The sequence below is a fragment of the Bombus terrestris genome, chromosome 3, assembly GCF_910591885.1.
Source record: "Bombus terrestris chromosome 3, iyBomTerr1.2, whole genome shotgun sequence".
Taxonomy (NCBI): domain Eukaryota; kingdom Metazoa; phylum Arthropoda; class Insecta; order Hymenoptera; family Apidae; genus Bombus; species Bombus terrestris.
The window spans coordinates 13,396,674-13,412,801 of NC_063271.1; the positions used below are offsets into that span (position 1 = coordinate 13,396,674).

The following is a 16,128-nucleotide window of genomic DNA, read 5'->3' on the forward strand; positions in this document are numbered from 1 at the left end:
ATAAAGTAATAAAAGGAAATAGTGTAGAGTAGGTAATAAACGTACAAACTAACACTTAAAAGGTATAATAGATACATATAACTATGTAATTTTCAAATCATATCATGCTGTAGATTATAGAGATCTATTTGGCAATTATACACGTTGCAAATGGGGCATTCGGTCTTAGAAAGTAGGTGTGAATACGTGAGTTTAATGTGACCTTTATTTATTACGTTTATTTTGTTAGGTTTATTAGCATTATTTCTGTTGTTTCCGTTTATGATTAACGGAAACTAATAATTGTTATAAACAGAATGCTTAATAGCAATAATATAGCGACGAAGCGGAATAACAAAGTATAAACGTACGTAGGTGATTTTCAAATCACATGATGCTAAAGAGGGTTATTTGGCAATTATACGTGTTACAAATGGAAGACTTGATTTTAAAGAGATAAACAGATTGCTCAACAGCAATGATATAGTAATAAAACAAAATTGTACAGTAATAAACGTATAAAATAATACTTATAAATCATAGATATAGATACAGTATGTAGCTTTCAATTCACGTGACATTATAGAAGCTTTAAAGAATGTATTTACTTCACGATAATTTGACTATAGATAGACTTACGCGAATGTGTAAGTTTCGTGAGTTTAACCTATTTATTTATGTTATTTTATTTTACTTCATACGACGATCGGATGTGACACTGTATAATTTTTTCACTTATTATTCTACAACAATAATATCGAATATTAATGTTCTCTTTAAAATATTTTCAAGATCAGTGAGTTGATCGACTCTTCCATCAATGGAAGGGTACCGCTCCCATTCGGTCGATTTCGAGGACAGTCATTTAAAGTGTCACAAAGCAAGGTTAAAGTTACATCGAAGGCACCGTATGTTAGAGCATATTGCCGGAAATATCTTGGCCTTTGGCCGCGGACATTTCAAATCGGAACGCACATCTGCTCGAGCAATTTGGAGCATTCGAACAGTTAAGAGTACTGCAGTTAACACTTTCGACCGTGAAAGTTCTGTTAGTATTATGATGCTTGCGCTTACGTTGCAACTGCTGATGTTATCCTATAACGCCCGATAATTATTACAGACGTTTGGGTAGCATATACATTTTATAACAATGATAAAGCAGGCGAAGTTAAAATTGAACGAGATGAAAAAACAATTTGGAAGAAAATGATAAATGTCTGTTAGCAGTTAAATTGTTCTTGCAAGTCAATTTTAAGTTGATCTAGTAATAACGCTTGAAATGGTTGTAATTGTATTTTGTGTGTATGTATATTTAGAAATATTAATATATTATATATGATATCATTGATATTATAAAGAGAAAAAGTCTGTATGTATGTTGGAGATAATCTCAGAAACTATTCAACGGATTTGCATAATTCTCTCACCGCACAATTAGAAGCGAAAGTACATTTCCTTCAGGTAGACATTATTTTATTACTCAGAAAACCGAATCGTGAGCATGAATGCGACTCAAGTTGAATTAACGCAGCCTGGTTTCCACCGCACGATTGCACCTCACTCGACTGATAGTCGAGTGGTATGTGGGTATAGGTCTAAGGTCTAACTCAGGCGAACCACTTTAGAACACGTCACAACCACAAAACGGTGGTTGCTTGTAGTTATTGTGTGGTTGGGCTGTCGGTGGAATCAACCACTCACGAACCATTTTTTATTGGTCGCTTGAAGACCGTACCGACGACAAACAACCACACTACAAGCCTAAGAACATAATGAATTTCGAAGAGAAAACGTTGTTGTTTGCTTCTACGTGGAGGAAAACGACATTTTTTGGGCTCATCCTATGATAGAAAATAAAAACGAGAACTTAGTTGGTTATTCATTGAGAATGTATGGTGACAAGCGAGTGGTTGATTCCATCAACAGCTTAATCACACAATAACGTCTGTCTCAATTAGGCCGAACCTAAGGAAAGAATATTTTTCTTACCAGTAATTATACGTAATCGGTTTATTTCGAAGTTTAGAAAAGAAGTTTAAAAATTCAATATCAATTCTTACGAGTAATAGAACTAAAAGTTGTAGTTTATATAGAGGTATTATAATATCAAACAAAAAAATATAACAAAATATCAGTTTTCTCCAGCTCCACACGTACGAAGTCGCGAACGAAATTTAGTAATAAAATAACAAATTTACAGAATAAAGTCACCTTTAAAATGCATTATATAATTGTCGCAACAAATTACATCCCATGTTGCCTAAATTACACTATCTCAAGTTATCTGTACCTTCTAATTCATTTATTTATAAACCACATATCGCTTTGTGCAATTATATAATCGATTTATAATTTAATAATTTGTAATTTATATCTCAAAATGGTTTTATAATTATTCTTTTGCTGCTAAGTCTCAATTATCGCTCGAAGCATGCTCCTTTTACACCAAATGAAAGATCTTTATCTTTATTATCTTTCTTCACAAGATGAGATATACATATAATTAAGTGAATGATCATATTTTATTTACGAGATAAGATATTTAATATACGATATATGTATAAAATGGAACTATTTTCCTATTTGTTCCTGTAGAGTAATATCAGAACGATAAAATATCTGTTGCAATTCAAAAATTGAGAAAGAAGTAAAGTGTGTTTAGGTTAAGGTTGTTTTGTTTAAAGTTATAAAGCCAGTCTGGTTTGGTATTTTAATTTATTCATCAAAATGCTACAATTCTCTGCTAAAACTGTGAAACCGAGACTGCAACGAACACCAGCGCTTCGTTTCTCCTAATCGAGTTTAGCATCGTCGAGCGCATTACAGCTTTGTGAAATAAATATGCCTTTCTTCCCCAGAATTTCAACTACAACGCGAAAATTACATTATTCGTCTCGCATTGAGTTCTGATTTCCTTTCTCGCTTAAACACAATTTTAACGGTAGTTTCCATATTACGGTCGCCGAGTGCAATACGAGATTTTTGCATCCGAAACAGTTAAATTCTCTGCCCGAGTAAATTTACGAAGCCTTTGATATTTCATTTCATTGTTTAATTTAAATTAAGGAATACTACTTAAATGCTACTGCTCGTATCTAATTATTTCGATCGATTTGCAGTAACAACATCTGAATTTTACTAAAATATACAACATATAATAATAAATTAATAACTTGTGTAATAATAAATCAATATCACGTACTATCTTTGTCATGGAATTAGTAGATAATACATTTAAATTACATTACCAGTCGAATTTTACGATTACTGAGTCATCCATTTCTGTGTATTAATTTCCCAAGAATTAAAAGAATCTTGAAGAATATAAAAGAAGAATGAAATTATGAAATCAGCTAAGGAGTCTGTTATCTCCGAAATCTTTCTCATTAAAAATTTATAGAAATAAAGGAAAGTCAGTTCTTGTAACACTAATTTGGGATTAATAAAACAGTTAGCAATCATACATTGATATGCATGTCCATTAGTTGTAGGTGTCACTACTAAAATAATCGTAATAATCTTTCTGTTAGTTAAGAAAAATCTCTTTTATCTTACTTATATGTAGCTTAGAAATTAAACATCTTAAAGATTAACGCTTTCTTAGATGTTCAAGTAGCTCTTGACAATTACAGATACCAATATCGTCATTATATATTGTACATTTTCAAAACCCAGTTTTATCATTCTACAATATTCTACTATATATGTAGTTGTATTTAAGGATAGGATAAATATATGTTTATAAATATATTTGTTGGAGCATAAAATTATTGCAAATTCTCTTATTGGTAATATTATACTTGAACCACGTAAAACATATGTATTCTGTTCAACGTAACCTAACCCAGTTACCTTTAAGCGATTCTGTAACTTTTCCATTTTTCACAGCCAAACTAGATTGTCGAAAAGATTGGAACCTCCGAATCAATACTTCGCAGGGTTTACAACAAGAGATTCGAACGTTCTTGCTTTTGTACGTTTGAGCCGTACTATCGAATTTTTCGAAGGCAGAATTGGTTGAAAGCGAGGTCGACACCGACGATGTTGAATTTGCATAATATATCGGCTTGAATTCACGTTTAAATTGGTTGTTCGCGACCAATTGTAAACAGATGCGTGCATTTATGTCTAGTAACATAGGAAAGTGAAGATAAGAGAAAATAGTGACGAATCGTAGAAAATATTAATGTTTTCTAAAGAAATTTCTAAAACTACATTTCTAACGTCAAGAGAATAAATTATTATATTAGAAGGAACTCAATAGCAAGAAATGTACTTTTCTACTTTGCAATGGAATTTATTTCTAAATAGAAGTAAATTTTCTCTCTCGTCTACAACGTAATTATACTTCTATACACTTGAGTAGATTAACGCTGCGGTGTAAGGTTATTTGAAATTTATTGCAGATTACAATGAATTTATTGGAAATTAATTTATTTAGCACGAAACAATGTTGAAAATTTCCTCAAGAGTTAAAAGTTCTTCGTTAATAGTTTACAACCAGAAACTCTTCGTTTCTTTACGATAAATTTTCATATTTTTCGTTATTGCTTGACAATCACGTAAACCTCTTTTATTCGAAATAGTCCATTATAATTATTTATTTACGAGAAAAAAGATTATAATTTTTCATATTTGTCTTAATTTTTAAAAATAATAATTGTGATAAAAATATCGTTTATTTTTAGTATATATACTAATTAAATTAAATACAGAACAACGGTCGATAAAAATTTAAAAAATATAGATACATGAGTGATTCTATGTATACATTATTATTTTCAAACAAAATACCATTACTCGTAAGTTGTTATTTTATATATTAAGTTTAAGTTTTATATATTATATATATGTATACAATGTATCATTTCATATAAAATATACGCATATGAATTTTATAATATATATTAAATATACATTAAATTTGCTTCATATATTTATAAATTTTCCAAAATTGTAATAATTGAATTTAAACACAAATACTTGACAAACAAGTTATGACAAATATGAAATGATCGATTATGATGAGACAAATCTAACATTTGCGCATTCTAAATTTCACAAAATGCTTATATTAGATATTTTCAAAATATCGATTATTTTAAACGAAATTTTAAAATAATTGAAAACAGAGCCAGCTAAAATTTGTTTTCTATTTAGATGCTCAGGATGCGTAAAAAAGTAACTAATAAAAGGCAACCAATCAGCCGTGCTTGGCAATATTATGATATTAAATTTTAGTAGAATCAAATGACTGCCCTTTACTCATTAAGCATAGTGCGTAAAGGTTATCGGTGATCATGTATTTATAATATTATGTGTTCATACAACATAAACAAATTACAAAGTGTAGAAAAAAAAGAAAGTGAAAGTTTGGGTTTATTTTTAACCAAACAATTTTTTCCTAATATACGCTTAGCATCGTAACTTAAAATTAGTTTTCGCTAATTACGAACTACATCAAATATAACGTTTTATGAGCATCATTCTTTTTGCTGCCAAATTTCATCGACAAAGTGGTGCGTTGTTACGTTCAGAAATATTTCTTTGCAGTTTTTGAAGAATCAATGCTTTTTATTTATTATTATTTTATTTTTAGTTATTTTTAAAGTTAGTTATTTTTTTTTCTTGATAATTGCAATTAGAAGAATGTGAGAACAAATTAAACGAACAGAAAGATTCGATAGTGAGATATAAAGCGATGGTTTAAAAATCAGCAGCTGTTGCCACATGCGCGGTTGTTTCGGAGAATCTTCGTAGGAGAGGCTCGAATTAGGTGATCTTCACGACTTTTTCGGGAACGTCGAGAGTAGCCACTAACAACTCGATGTTCTGGCCCATCTGCTTCTTGATGTTTCACTTCTAAATAGCCTAGTGTCTTAACCGTTCGATACGATAAGGAGTGATGGATGGTATCAAAAATAGAACGGAACTCGATTAGAGCAGTTTGTAAACCGGAGTGTAACATGAAAGGATACATATAGAAGTAAAATACGATGTTGATAATTTATATAAAATGTTAACAAAATTTAATAAAGATTCGTCATCTGTTAATTCGTATTTTCTGGTACTTTGTACGTTAATTGTTACTTGCGGCTGTAGATTAACAATCTTCGAGAAGAAAGATTCTCTCTTTGAAGTTTTTAAGCACTTTCATCCAACGAGATATTTTCTACAGAAAACTTAATTTGAATCTTAATACAGTATAACACACAGTGGAAATGTAAAATAATTTAAAATAGCAAGAATATCAATGTTACGCATAGCGAATTACATTTGTAGTATTTAATATTGTATATCATTAGTATATAATAATATGCGATAATAAATAATTGTATAACATTACAATTTAATATACGAGATCTCTATACAAACGTCTAATCTTCTTTTTCTAGGAGACAACAGCTCGAACAATCGGTGTATTGTGAGGCTGAATCCCGGCGTACCGCTGTCGAAGATGAAAGACAAGATATTCAAGGTGCCAACCAGGAAAAGATAAAGGTAAGGCTGTGTTCGAGATAAACGAGAAATAATTTTTTTTTTTTAATGAAATCCATCTTCCAATTTCTTAACAATGTGTACACATTTCTTATTATTTAAAATTTCTCAAATATGAGTAGTTTTACAAAATTCGTTTCGTTGAATCTAACTACTGTATGAATACTTCTTTTACTTACTGTAGATTTAACAATTTCTATCAAAAATTCCAAAATGTTGCGATTGAATTTGCGATAGAACCTCGTTCGAACTAGCCGTGTTAACGCTACGGTTTTCTGTTTCTGTAGGGTACTACGCAAGATTTATTCGAATTGCTGGAAAGAGTGCAGTGTTCGCGTCTTGATGATCAACGATGCGTTTTGCCACCGTACTTCTCTCAGGTAAGAGACACATTAAGATGCTTATTCATGTTCCATTCTGCTGAGTCGAATCCATGCTTTCCAGAAGCTTTGGTTCTAGAAAGATTGGCTGGATTAAAATGCTCCATTAAGAAGTTTAGGAAGGTTAATATCTTTCGCTAATAATCATTATCATCTGTAATCGTCCAACCATATACATTGAAATATTTTATTTTGTTCAACTTCGACTTTCTTATAGTTCGTTAAGGGACCTAGGTACTTTTATTGCTGTCGATATATAACTAGTTGAAATTCAAGGATTTTATAATCTACTTTTCGTGTAACAAGTTGCTTTGCCTTTCATATATATGAGTTGCATCGTAATTAAAAATTCCCACAATGAGAATTGTAAAGACAAAATATATAATCGAACTGCTCATTATATCAAATGATTAAATTTTATGATCTGATTGGATTTCAAGTGGAGCAAGACTATTTATATCCACTTTCAACAACAAGACAGGTATTAATAAAATATCCATCAGACATGTAATTATCATTTTAATTGTACATTATTATAACAGTAACTAATAATTAGTAGAGAGTTAAATAATCAAGTGAAATGAAAACTGTTATAAATTTAATGAGGCTTGAAAAAATCTTCGCTTTATGTCTGTGATTTACAAGTTAAAAATTACATTATCCTATATTACTAGGAATTAATTTCTTAATTTCAAAATTTATTTCCTCATATTATAGTATTCTGCAATGACAATATAGAATAAAATTATTACAACTCCTTATATAACTATATCACATCGTATGAAAACTATTTCAAATTACTGTTCAGCTTTAAAAAATACATATATTTATGTACCGTAATGGAATACTTTCTTTAGAAATATAGCTACTAGTTTTCTAATGTCTGTAAGAGACGAATAGCTTAATCAGGCACAAATTATTTTACTCCGATACATGTTACTATGAATATCAATGCATAAATTCTAATTAATTGATACGTCGTATAACTACAATTGGATTAAGTTATCCATGATATGAATATCTAACGTTTCCACTCATGATCCAAATATAATAGTAGGCGTAGTTAGTATAAGCACTCTAGTGGAAATCCCAGTCTACGGATTAGCATAGCAGCATCGTCGTTCGCATAAGGGGATTTCCTGATAGAGAATTATTTCTGTAATATATTTGTTTAATTCATTATAAGTCCCATATCATTTGTTATTAAACAAATTGCACAAATTTTATGATGCCAACTTCAACAGCATTTTATTTACGTGTTAATCATGTTCTTTTCTAATACCGGAAATAATTTGTCAAATACCATGAAAATGCCTTCAACGTTGTATATTTTTGTCACTTTCACGATCCTTTTATCGTTTTCTAGCTTTGAAAATATTTTTTCCTTTCGCCCTGACAGTTAGTAAAGTACATTTCCTTTCTGATGCTACTGCACAATTTATTGGACATTTAGTACATCTAGGATGGAAATAAATGTACGTAATAAAACTTTTTGTTTTACAAAATAAATTGAAAGTGACGGGCGTTAATACCAGAAATACCACACCTGTGAAAATGACTGGTTCTACAATTTTATAAATGTGTCAACCCTCGTTTAGGGGTCATGGTCCCAGATGGATTAATAATGCCAAAAATCTACTACATAACATGGAATTCTTTCTGTAAGAAGGTAATAAATCAAAAAATATAAAAATATTCTATTATTGCGTATTTTTTAAAGACCAGTCATTTTCACTGGTTTTAGTAGAAATAGCTTCGTGTTGACTATCGGTAGTTCTAGTGTTAACCACGTGCGCTATAGAGAAAATTAAATACGTAATATTAAGATTTATTTTAATAAACATTATTTCTGAAATTAGTAACTGTCTGGCGATTTCTCATTTGACTCTTGTTGGAACTGTACTAACGCTCATTTTAATTTTATGTTCATATGATAGTAGAAAAGTATTGTTTAAATAATGAAACTTCTGTAGGGAGATATACATTCCTTTCATTTTATGTAATCTCTTCTAGAGGTTAATATTTTTCTAAATAATAAAAATATGAAAGAAAATATTCTAAATATTGGAGCCAAAAAATTGAAATATAATTAGGGGAGTTCCCAGTCTATATATTTGATAAATTTTCGGGATAAAAATCTTAAATTTATAAAAAATATAAATTTCGTTAAATCTTACACACGAATTAAATTTATTTGAAGCACATAACAATAAGATAATGAATAACATTTAAGTTCTAAATGTATATTTATAATCTCTACAAAATGATACGAATTTATGTAATTAACTATTTTATTTACTATTTTTATTTATTTAACTATTTATTTAGATCTAGAATTACTTAACTTTCTATATTTAATTAAATTCATTTATTATATTACTATACTTTACGTATTTATAAATTAATATTAAAATAATACTCGTAGCTTCCAATTTTATAAAACTTCGTCAAATTAAAAATTTCAATTGAATTAAATAAAAAAGTTCATTGAACGGTCGTCGTTTAATCGTATGCATCGAGCAATAATCGAAAGGAATTAATAAAAGTAAATAACGGCTAATAATGATAAGCACACTTTCGTGATTTTCATCGAAAGACCAATCATGTACCTCGATTTCAATCCATTTAATTTACCTTGTTTAATCAGAGATCCATTCTACCGTTGTTTAGCTGAAAGAATCAAATGTATATATTATCCGGTAGAAAGAGAAGAAACACACGACTAAAGGCTTTGGCAAGGAGCCCAAGTAGTTAAGACGCTATTGTGGTTGAAAAATCTGTTCGTATGCAGAATCGGTTTGGAACGGTGCGCTTGCTTACTTGTCTGGTCAGTATCCACGTGCAGCCGGAATCTCAATCTGTCTGCCACGAATGACTCGAAGATAAATGAACGTCATCATCCACGGTGCGAGTAGCAAAAAGCTTTAGGACGAATCGTTTGGTCACGCGCTGCTTGAATTTCAATCAGGATTGTCTGCCGACCTTTCTCGTCCTCCTAGTGTCTATAAAATTTTCGGTCTGTCGATTTCTAGGGGAGGATCTTGCTAGTCACGTGTTAAACCGTTCCAAGTGGAGAGTCCGCGCGAACGAAAATGATCATGGAACTCGTTCATTGGGGCGTTTTGAACCGCGATTATCTAATGAAACCTAACGACAAGACTATTTCTTTGCTTAACAACGGAATTAAAACTTTGATGGGAGATTAACGTGAGTTTACGAAGATAAAGGTTGACAAATTGTTGGCATAGTAGTGTAATATATATAATGACGAGGCAAGAAGAACTGGGTATCATTTTTGGCTAGAAATTTTTGACCCAGGTTTGTGAAAAATAAGGAAGTCTACCCTTTTTCACGTTTGCAACGTATTGGAAACTGGCAGGAATAGTTGAGCGACTGATACTAATGAATCTTGTAAGTGAAGTGTGGAAAAATGACAAAACATATACAAAATAATTTGATGGCAATACAATAGTATGATAGTAAAATAAAAATTTCTATAATATAGACATATGAAACTGTAAAACTGTATGTACATTTTAAAGGTTTCAGTGTGCTTATCTTATGTTAAGATTCTAAATTTTTTCTCATTTACACAGATTAAAATAAAAATGACAAATATATCCCATCTGTCTTTTTGTATCTCTACTTCATATGGCTTCCAAATGCAATAGCTCATAGTCATGTGTATAACACGTGTGACAATGATATCGTGAGAAACTTGAATTCGCAAGAGTTTTTAAGCCTTTTTTGCTTCTGAGTATTGAGAAAATTTATTCGATTGACCAATTACTTATCGTGTATCGGTATAGTAGTTTTCTTTTATCATGGAAAAAGCGACGTACAGTAAGTACGTGCGACAAGTAAAGGTAACTTACCGACAGTTGATACACTTTCAGTTGGTTAATATGAAACCTTTTTTGTTCACTGTGATCAATTCAGGTTTACTTGTTTAAAATCTGTTTTATTTTCCGCGAAAATTAGAAAGCATACGATATTTTACTTATAAATAAAAAGTAGTAGATAAAAATTATCAGATTTTAATCAAACAAAGCAGCGTTTTCCTAGTTTTTGAACAATAAGTTTAATTATTTTTAACAATAAAATACAATATATAAAGAATTTACGAACAGATAATAGTAAATTATAGCGGATAAAGTTGGAGCGGAACAATGTACCAATATTCTTATCGATATGTTAATGCCATATCCAATTAGCCAAATCGAAAAAATTGCAGAATGTTAATTTGTCTTATGTATAAATATTTATATATATACTAATAAAATAATACATAAAAGAAGACAATAATAACAACTCAAATTAATATAAGCAATACAATCCTTGATGTTATTAAGTATTAAAAAAACAAATAAGCACATAACTATTTTGTAAGGAAATGTATGATAGACAAGGAGGACAAGAGTTATAATGATTAATTTTATTTTATAAGTCTCCGTGTATTGTATTTTACTATGGACATTCGGAATGATTCGTTTATTATTTATAAGTTAAGGTAATTTAAAGGCATATAAAGAAATGAATTTTGTTTATTAAACATATTTAGATAAATTTGACTTTTCGCAAGGGAGATGGCTGTCTGCATTGCCTGTTATTCTTTTTTGTCATACATGCTGTTGAATATAAATTCATAGCAATGATGGCAATACGGATGACTACTGATAATGAACAAATTATTCACATCATCAAACAAACCATCCACATTTTCTGCAGCGATTATATTATATAGGTAATAATAAATTAGATTAATTGCAAGCATCAAACAAGTATACGAATAGTGAATTAATTTTCAATATACGAGTACTATATTTTTCTAGATGAAATTTTGTCAAAGAAAAATTTATTTTATTATTTGAATTTATTTTAAGTTCTAAACTGACTCTATTCTGTGAATTTCAATTCAGAGATTTTAAGGCTATTGAAAACAAATTAATAAGACAAAAAAAAGACAAAACGAGAATTAACTTTATAAATTTTACAAATGAATTTACATAAGCCCAATTTACATAAAAACTTACCTTTTTAAAGAGTTAAGAATGGGACTAAAGCATGATCAAAAAGTGTAAAATTTGTACCTAATTTATGCATCTAAAATTCTACTAAAGTTGAAAATATTGCATAATTTATGGTTAGTGATGTTTTTGTTAAAAAAACTGCTCAAGAAAAGAAAGGATGAAATATAACAATAATTCTTCGTATTCAATGCATTTCATCTTCTTTTGGAAGTGAGTTATACTATAATAACGAACATATTTCACAGAATAAATTTGTATCGTAATACCTTACCTTAACTTGTCGCGTTTTATTGTTATTAACGAGTTGAACGATATGTTTTCACATACTACATAAATATCGATTTACCTTTACGAAATAGCGTTCGTATGTTTACATTTCATGCATTCATTCTGAAGTTACGATCATTTGAAATCAGAAAGTTCCAATTTGTCTTTCGGAGCACTCACCAACTTCTACATTTCTTTCTCCCATTACATTTGCCATAAGTAAATGTACTTTTGCGGTATTTTAGGATATCTATTGCATTATATTATATCAGGGTACCTATATATTATATTATATTGCGGTTATGAAAATTTTACTTCTTCAAAGGGGCACTAATTCGACACATTTTCATCATTTTTTCTTTGAATTACTCGAAGCGTTGAAACTTTTAAAATTCTACGCTCGTTCGACAAAAGAACAGGTATATAAAAGGTACAGGCTGTAAATCGGTTTTATGTTTTACTGGAAATGGTATAGGCATCGGCCGAAATGTTCGAAATGCGGGTTGTTGTTATTGGTGAAGCAAGGTGCATATATGATCCTCTCAGGATGTAAGGGGGAGGAGCGCGCTTCCGGCCGTGCAGGTACGCACACCGGAAGTGTCGGTTGAACCACCACGACCGGTCGTCATGGTGTGGCTTTAACCGAATGGCCGGGAAGATTTTCTGATTTCTGTCTGCTCGCAACCCGTGAAGATCAGAGATCCAAGTTTGGCGACGTTCACGGTATACAACAGGTTATTGTATCCGCTGGTTTCACGTGGGAATGACCCCGAAACTAGCGCAAACAGAGCCCGAACTTGACATCGTTACGCTTTGAGCACTTTATGAAAACGTTTCTGCGTCTAGTATAATCATCAGGTTTTCTGCATTTTATAGCTTCGTTTGTTTGTAACACGATATACTGCGTGTCGTACTAATACATATTAAACTCTTATTTGTAATTGATGCATAAAACAGTAGTTTAGCACCGTAAATAAAGGTTAAGCTATTCCTGTTTCTTATACATGAAAAGATAGTTCAAAGTAATTTTCTTTAATTAAAAAGATAATTAGGTATATACAATACATATGTACAACTCGTCGTTATACTACAATGATTATTGTTGAAAGTAGAGGCTTATTGTTAAATAAATGTTACTGGATCGTGTTACGAATACTGTAAAGAAAATTTCTACTAAATAGAGAAAATCGCAGTAAAGAATTGTCCTTCGTAGTATAAAAATAATTTTAATTTTAATATGCTATAATATATTCGATGTTATAAATATTCATATAAACGAATTTGATGAAACAAGAATCAAAATTCTATTAGTCTCTGAGAATATTGATGTTGATGTAAGGATATCTTTCTTAAAATCAGTATTTAAACGGTGGAAAGCCGAAGGAAACCTGTAGTGTTTGCGGAAAGAGAGGGAAGAGAGATATGAGGAAATTTTTTAATCGAGGTCGTTCAGTTTTCATCGGCGCTAAAAGTGAGACGTGTGAATAAGTATTGTCATGATAATAAACAATTCTCGTTTCTGTTACCTAATTTTAATTGTCTCTGTGTCAACAATAGAATACCCTCTTAATTTGACACAAAGAAACATTGTGAAGTGGCATTTATTTGCGTAATACATTTCGTGCCCACGTGGCATCGTGCATCATTAACTACATCTTTTATCTTCGTCGAATTAAATTGCAATTTTCCGTATCTAATAAAACTTCAACGTTCCAGTTACTATCGATAATTCTTTCTGAACATTAAAATTCTGATATTCTGAACGGAAGAACATCGTCCTTTCGAAACGAGTTTCTTCTCTCTTCATGAAAGTTATTAAAGAAACCTGTGATTGAAAAAGAGAAAGTACAAACGTCCGGTTAGTCAAACATAACCGAAATAAAATATCCGTGTATCGACAGATACGTGTCATTCGACACGTTGACTCTCAACAATAGTAATTTAACCGGAGCGCACCTGTCTGTTATCTTAAATTCGAATCTAGTTCTGTAAAAACAGAAAGAATCGGGTAAAAGGAGGCCGATATTGCTATCTATTCGCTTTGTCCGATATAATTTTCATTGAGTCGAGCACAGTCGCGGTCTTTGCTCTCCGAGACTTCTGCAGCTCAGCCTATCGCCGTAAATAATAGCACAAATTTTCACGCGTAAAGTAACCTTCACTGTTACCCTATGACCAGCTATTCTCTCAGAGAGAAACTGAGTTCCAGAAGAATATAGAAAATAACGTCTACCCACGCATCGAGACAGCGGATCCGAGTTCGAGTTGGAGTTCGGTCGATGCTTATTGCCCAATGTCTTTGACTTGAAGAGCAGTCGTTAAGAATGGAACAAGGTTAGCATTTTCAAAGAGTCGCGCGACGTGGAAGAAGATACGCGGGAAGAAACGGTGAAAGGGGGAAAGGATGGGCCGACCGTGAAGGAAAGGAGAGACGACGGGCCACGGATCGAAAGAGGAAGTGGCGAAGAGGGGGACCGCATCGCGAGACGATCCATGCTCGTAACCGAGGAGCGCGTTGTTGTGTCTTCTGTCGCTTTCGGACGCAGGAAGTTGGGTAAAATAATGAAAGAGGTGGACACAAAGGAATGGGAAGCCTTGGTACTATCTACCTACCGGTAACGAAATAAGTCGACCACGAAATGACATCCGCTCTGCTGCCAGTCTCTCGCTGCCATGGCAGTCTGCTTCCTTTTGGTTTCACCTTCCCCCAACTTCCCTCCACCTGCCGTTAACTTCTCCTCGAATACCAAAGAATTTGTCTCTTGATTTCTTTGGTTTAACGGAAGCGTGCGGCTTTACCATGTGATCGCGTTCCTTTCGCCATGTAAGACTCATTCTCCGTCCATGCATGCAAATTGCTACAATTGGACCGAATACATTTCGAATGAATTGACTCGGACAGGATTGAATTGCGGTTTGCTCCTTTAGAGTTGATCATCGTCGCCGCTTGAGAACTTCTTTTCGTCGAGCATCGTTGCGATTATTTAAATCAGATTGCGGACACCTTGCTCCCCATTCTACGAATGAAGGAACGTCATGTTTTTAGTATTAAGTTGTTCTTTGTTAGAGTTGTCGGAGCAAACGTTCGAAGTAATTGATTTACAAAGTTTCCATTGTCGTATCAATTTTAATCGTTTCAATATTAACCTACTTAATTTTAGAATCTTTTATTCACTTTAACTTTGTTATTGATCTGTATCACGAAGAATGTGACGTATGAAATGAAATGAAGTACTCCGAATTTTAATAAACTATCATAAATTATTATAGTCATCTAACGATGCTATTTGAGGATTAATGTTTCCTTTTATGAAAAACGTGGGTGTCTATTGACAAACCGAAACATATTTTTCAACATAAAATCATTTAAAAAGGAAGATGAGATACAGTTTTAATTTAGATCAATAACATTCTATGCACACGGCATTATATCGTCATTTCATTCGAAAATAGTCTTTTCGATATTAATGGTACTTTTTAACATGATCCCCCGCTACAAAATAGGTCGAGCAAATAAAGTTCAGTATGCTTGTTACACAGAGAAACAAATCTAGTATCATTAATTCCGATGACATTCTGTAATTTATAATACAGGGGAGGAACAGTGTAAGTTCATCATAATTTAAAATGTACCATAATTTATAATGTTCATACAGTCATGGATGACGATATATCACAGAATCGCAGTAAGACAATAAATTACATATTAGCAACATCAACATAATCATTGTGAAAAAATGTTTTCGCGAAATTATGTTATTAACTCTTCCTACCGCTTAAATAACTTTTGCTTTCTGTAAATAGTTTTAAGCTCTTGTATTTGTTTCTTATGAAATATTTATATAGGAAATATGTATTTGTGAAATAATTTCTTTTCTCCAAAATTAGAAACGTCAGTGATCCGTAACGTAATTTGAGAAACGAAATTTTTTATTGAAATTAAACACTAAGCATTCTCAGAATTAAACGAACGA

General features: G+C 31.6%; 1 protein-coding gene across 5 annotated transcripts in view; it reads left to right on the top strand.

Annotated features, from left to right (window-relative positions):
- LOC100646523 (rap1 GTPase-activating protein 1) overlaps positions 1–16,128 on the top strand; it is a 256,732-nt gene that overhangs the window by 157,137 nt on the left and 83,467 nt on the right. For all 5 annotated transcript variants that reach the window (XM_048404325.1, XM_048404327.1, XM_048404328.1 and 2 more), the window contains 2 exons: positions 6,375–6,480; positions 6,765–6,857. In XM_048404325.1, coding sequence (XP_048260282.1) covers positions 6,375–6,480; positions 6,765–6,857 — 199 coding nt within the window. The remainder of the gene's footprint in view (positions 1–6,374; positions 6,481–6,764; positions 6,858–16,128) is intronic.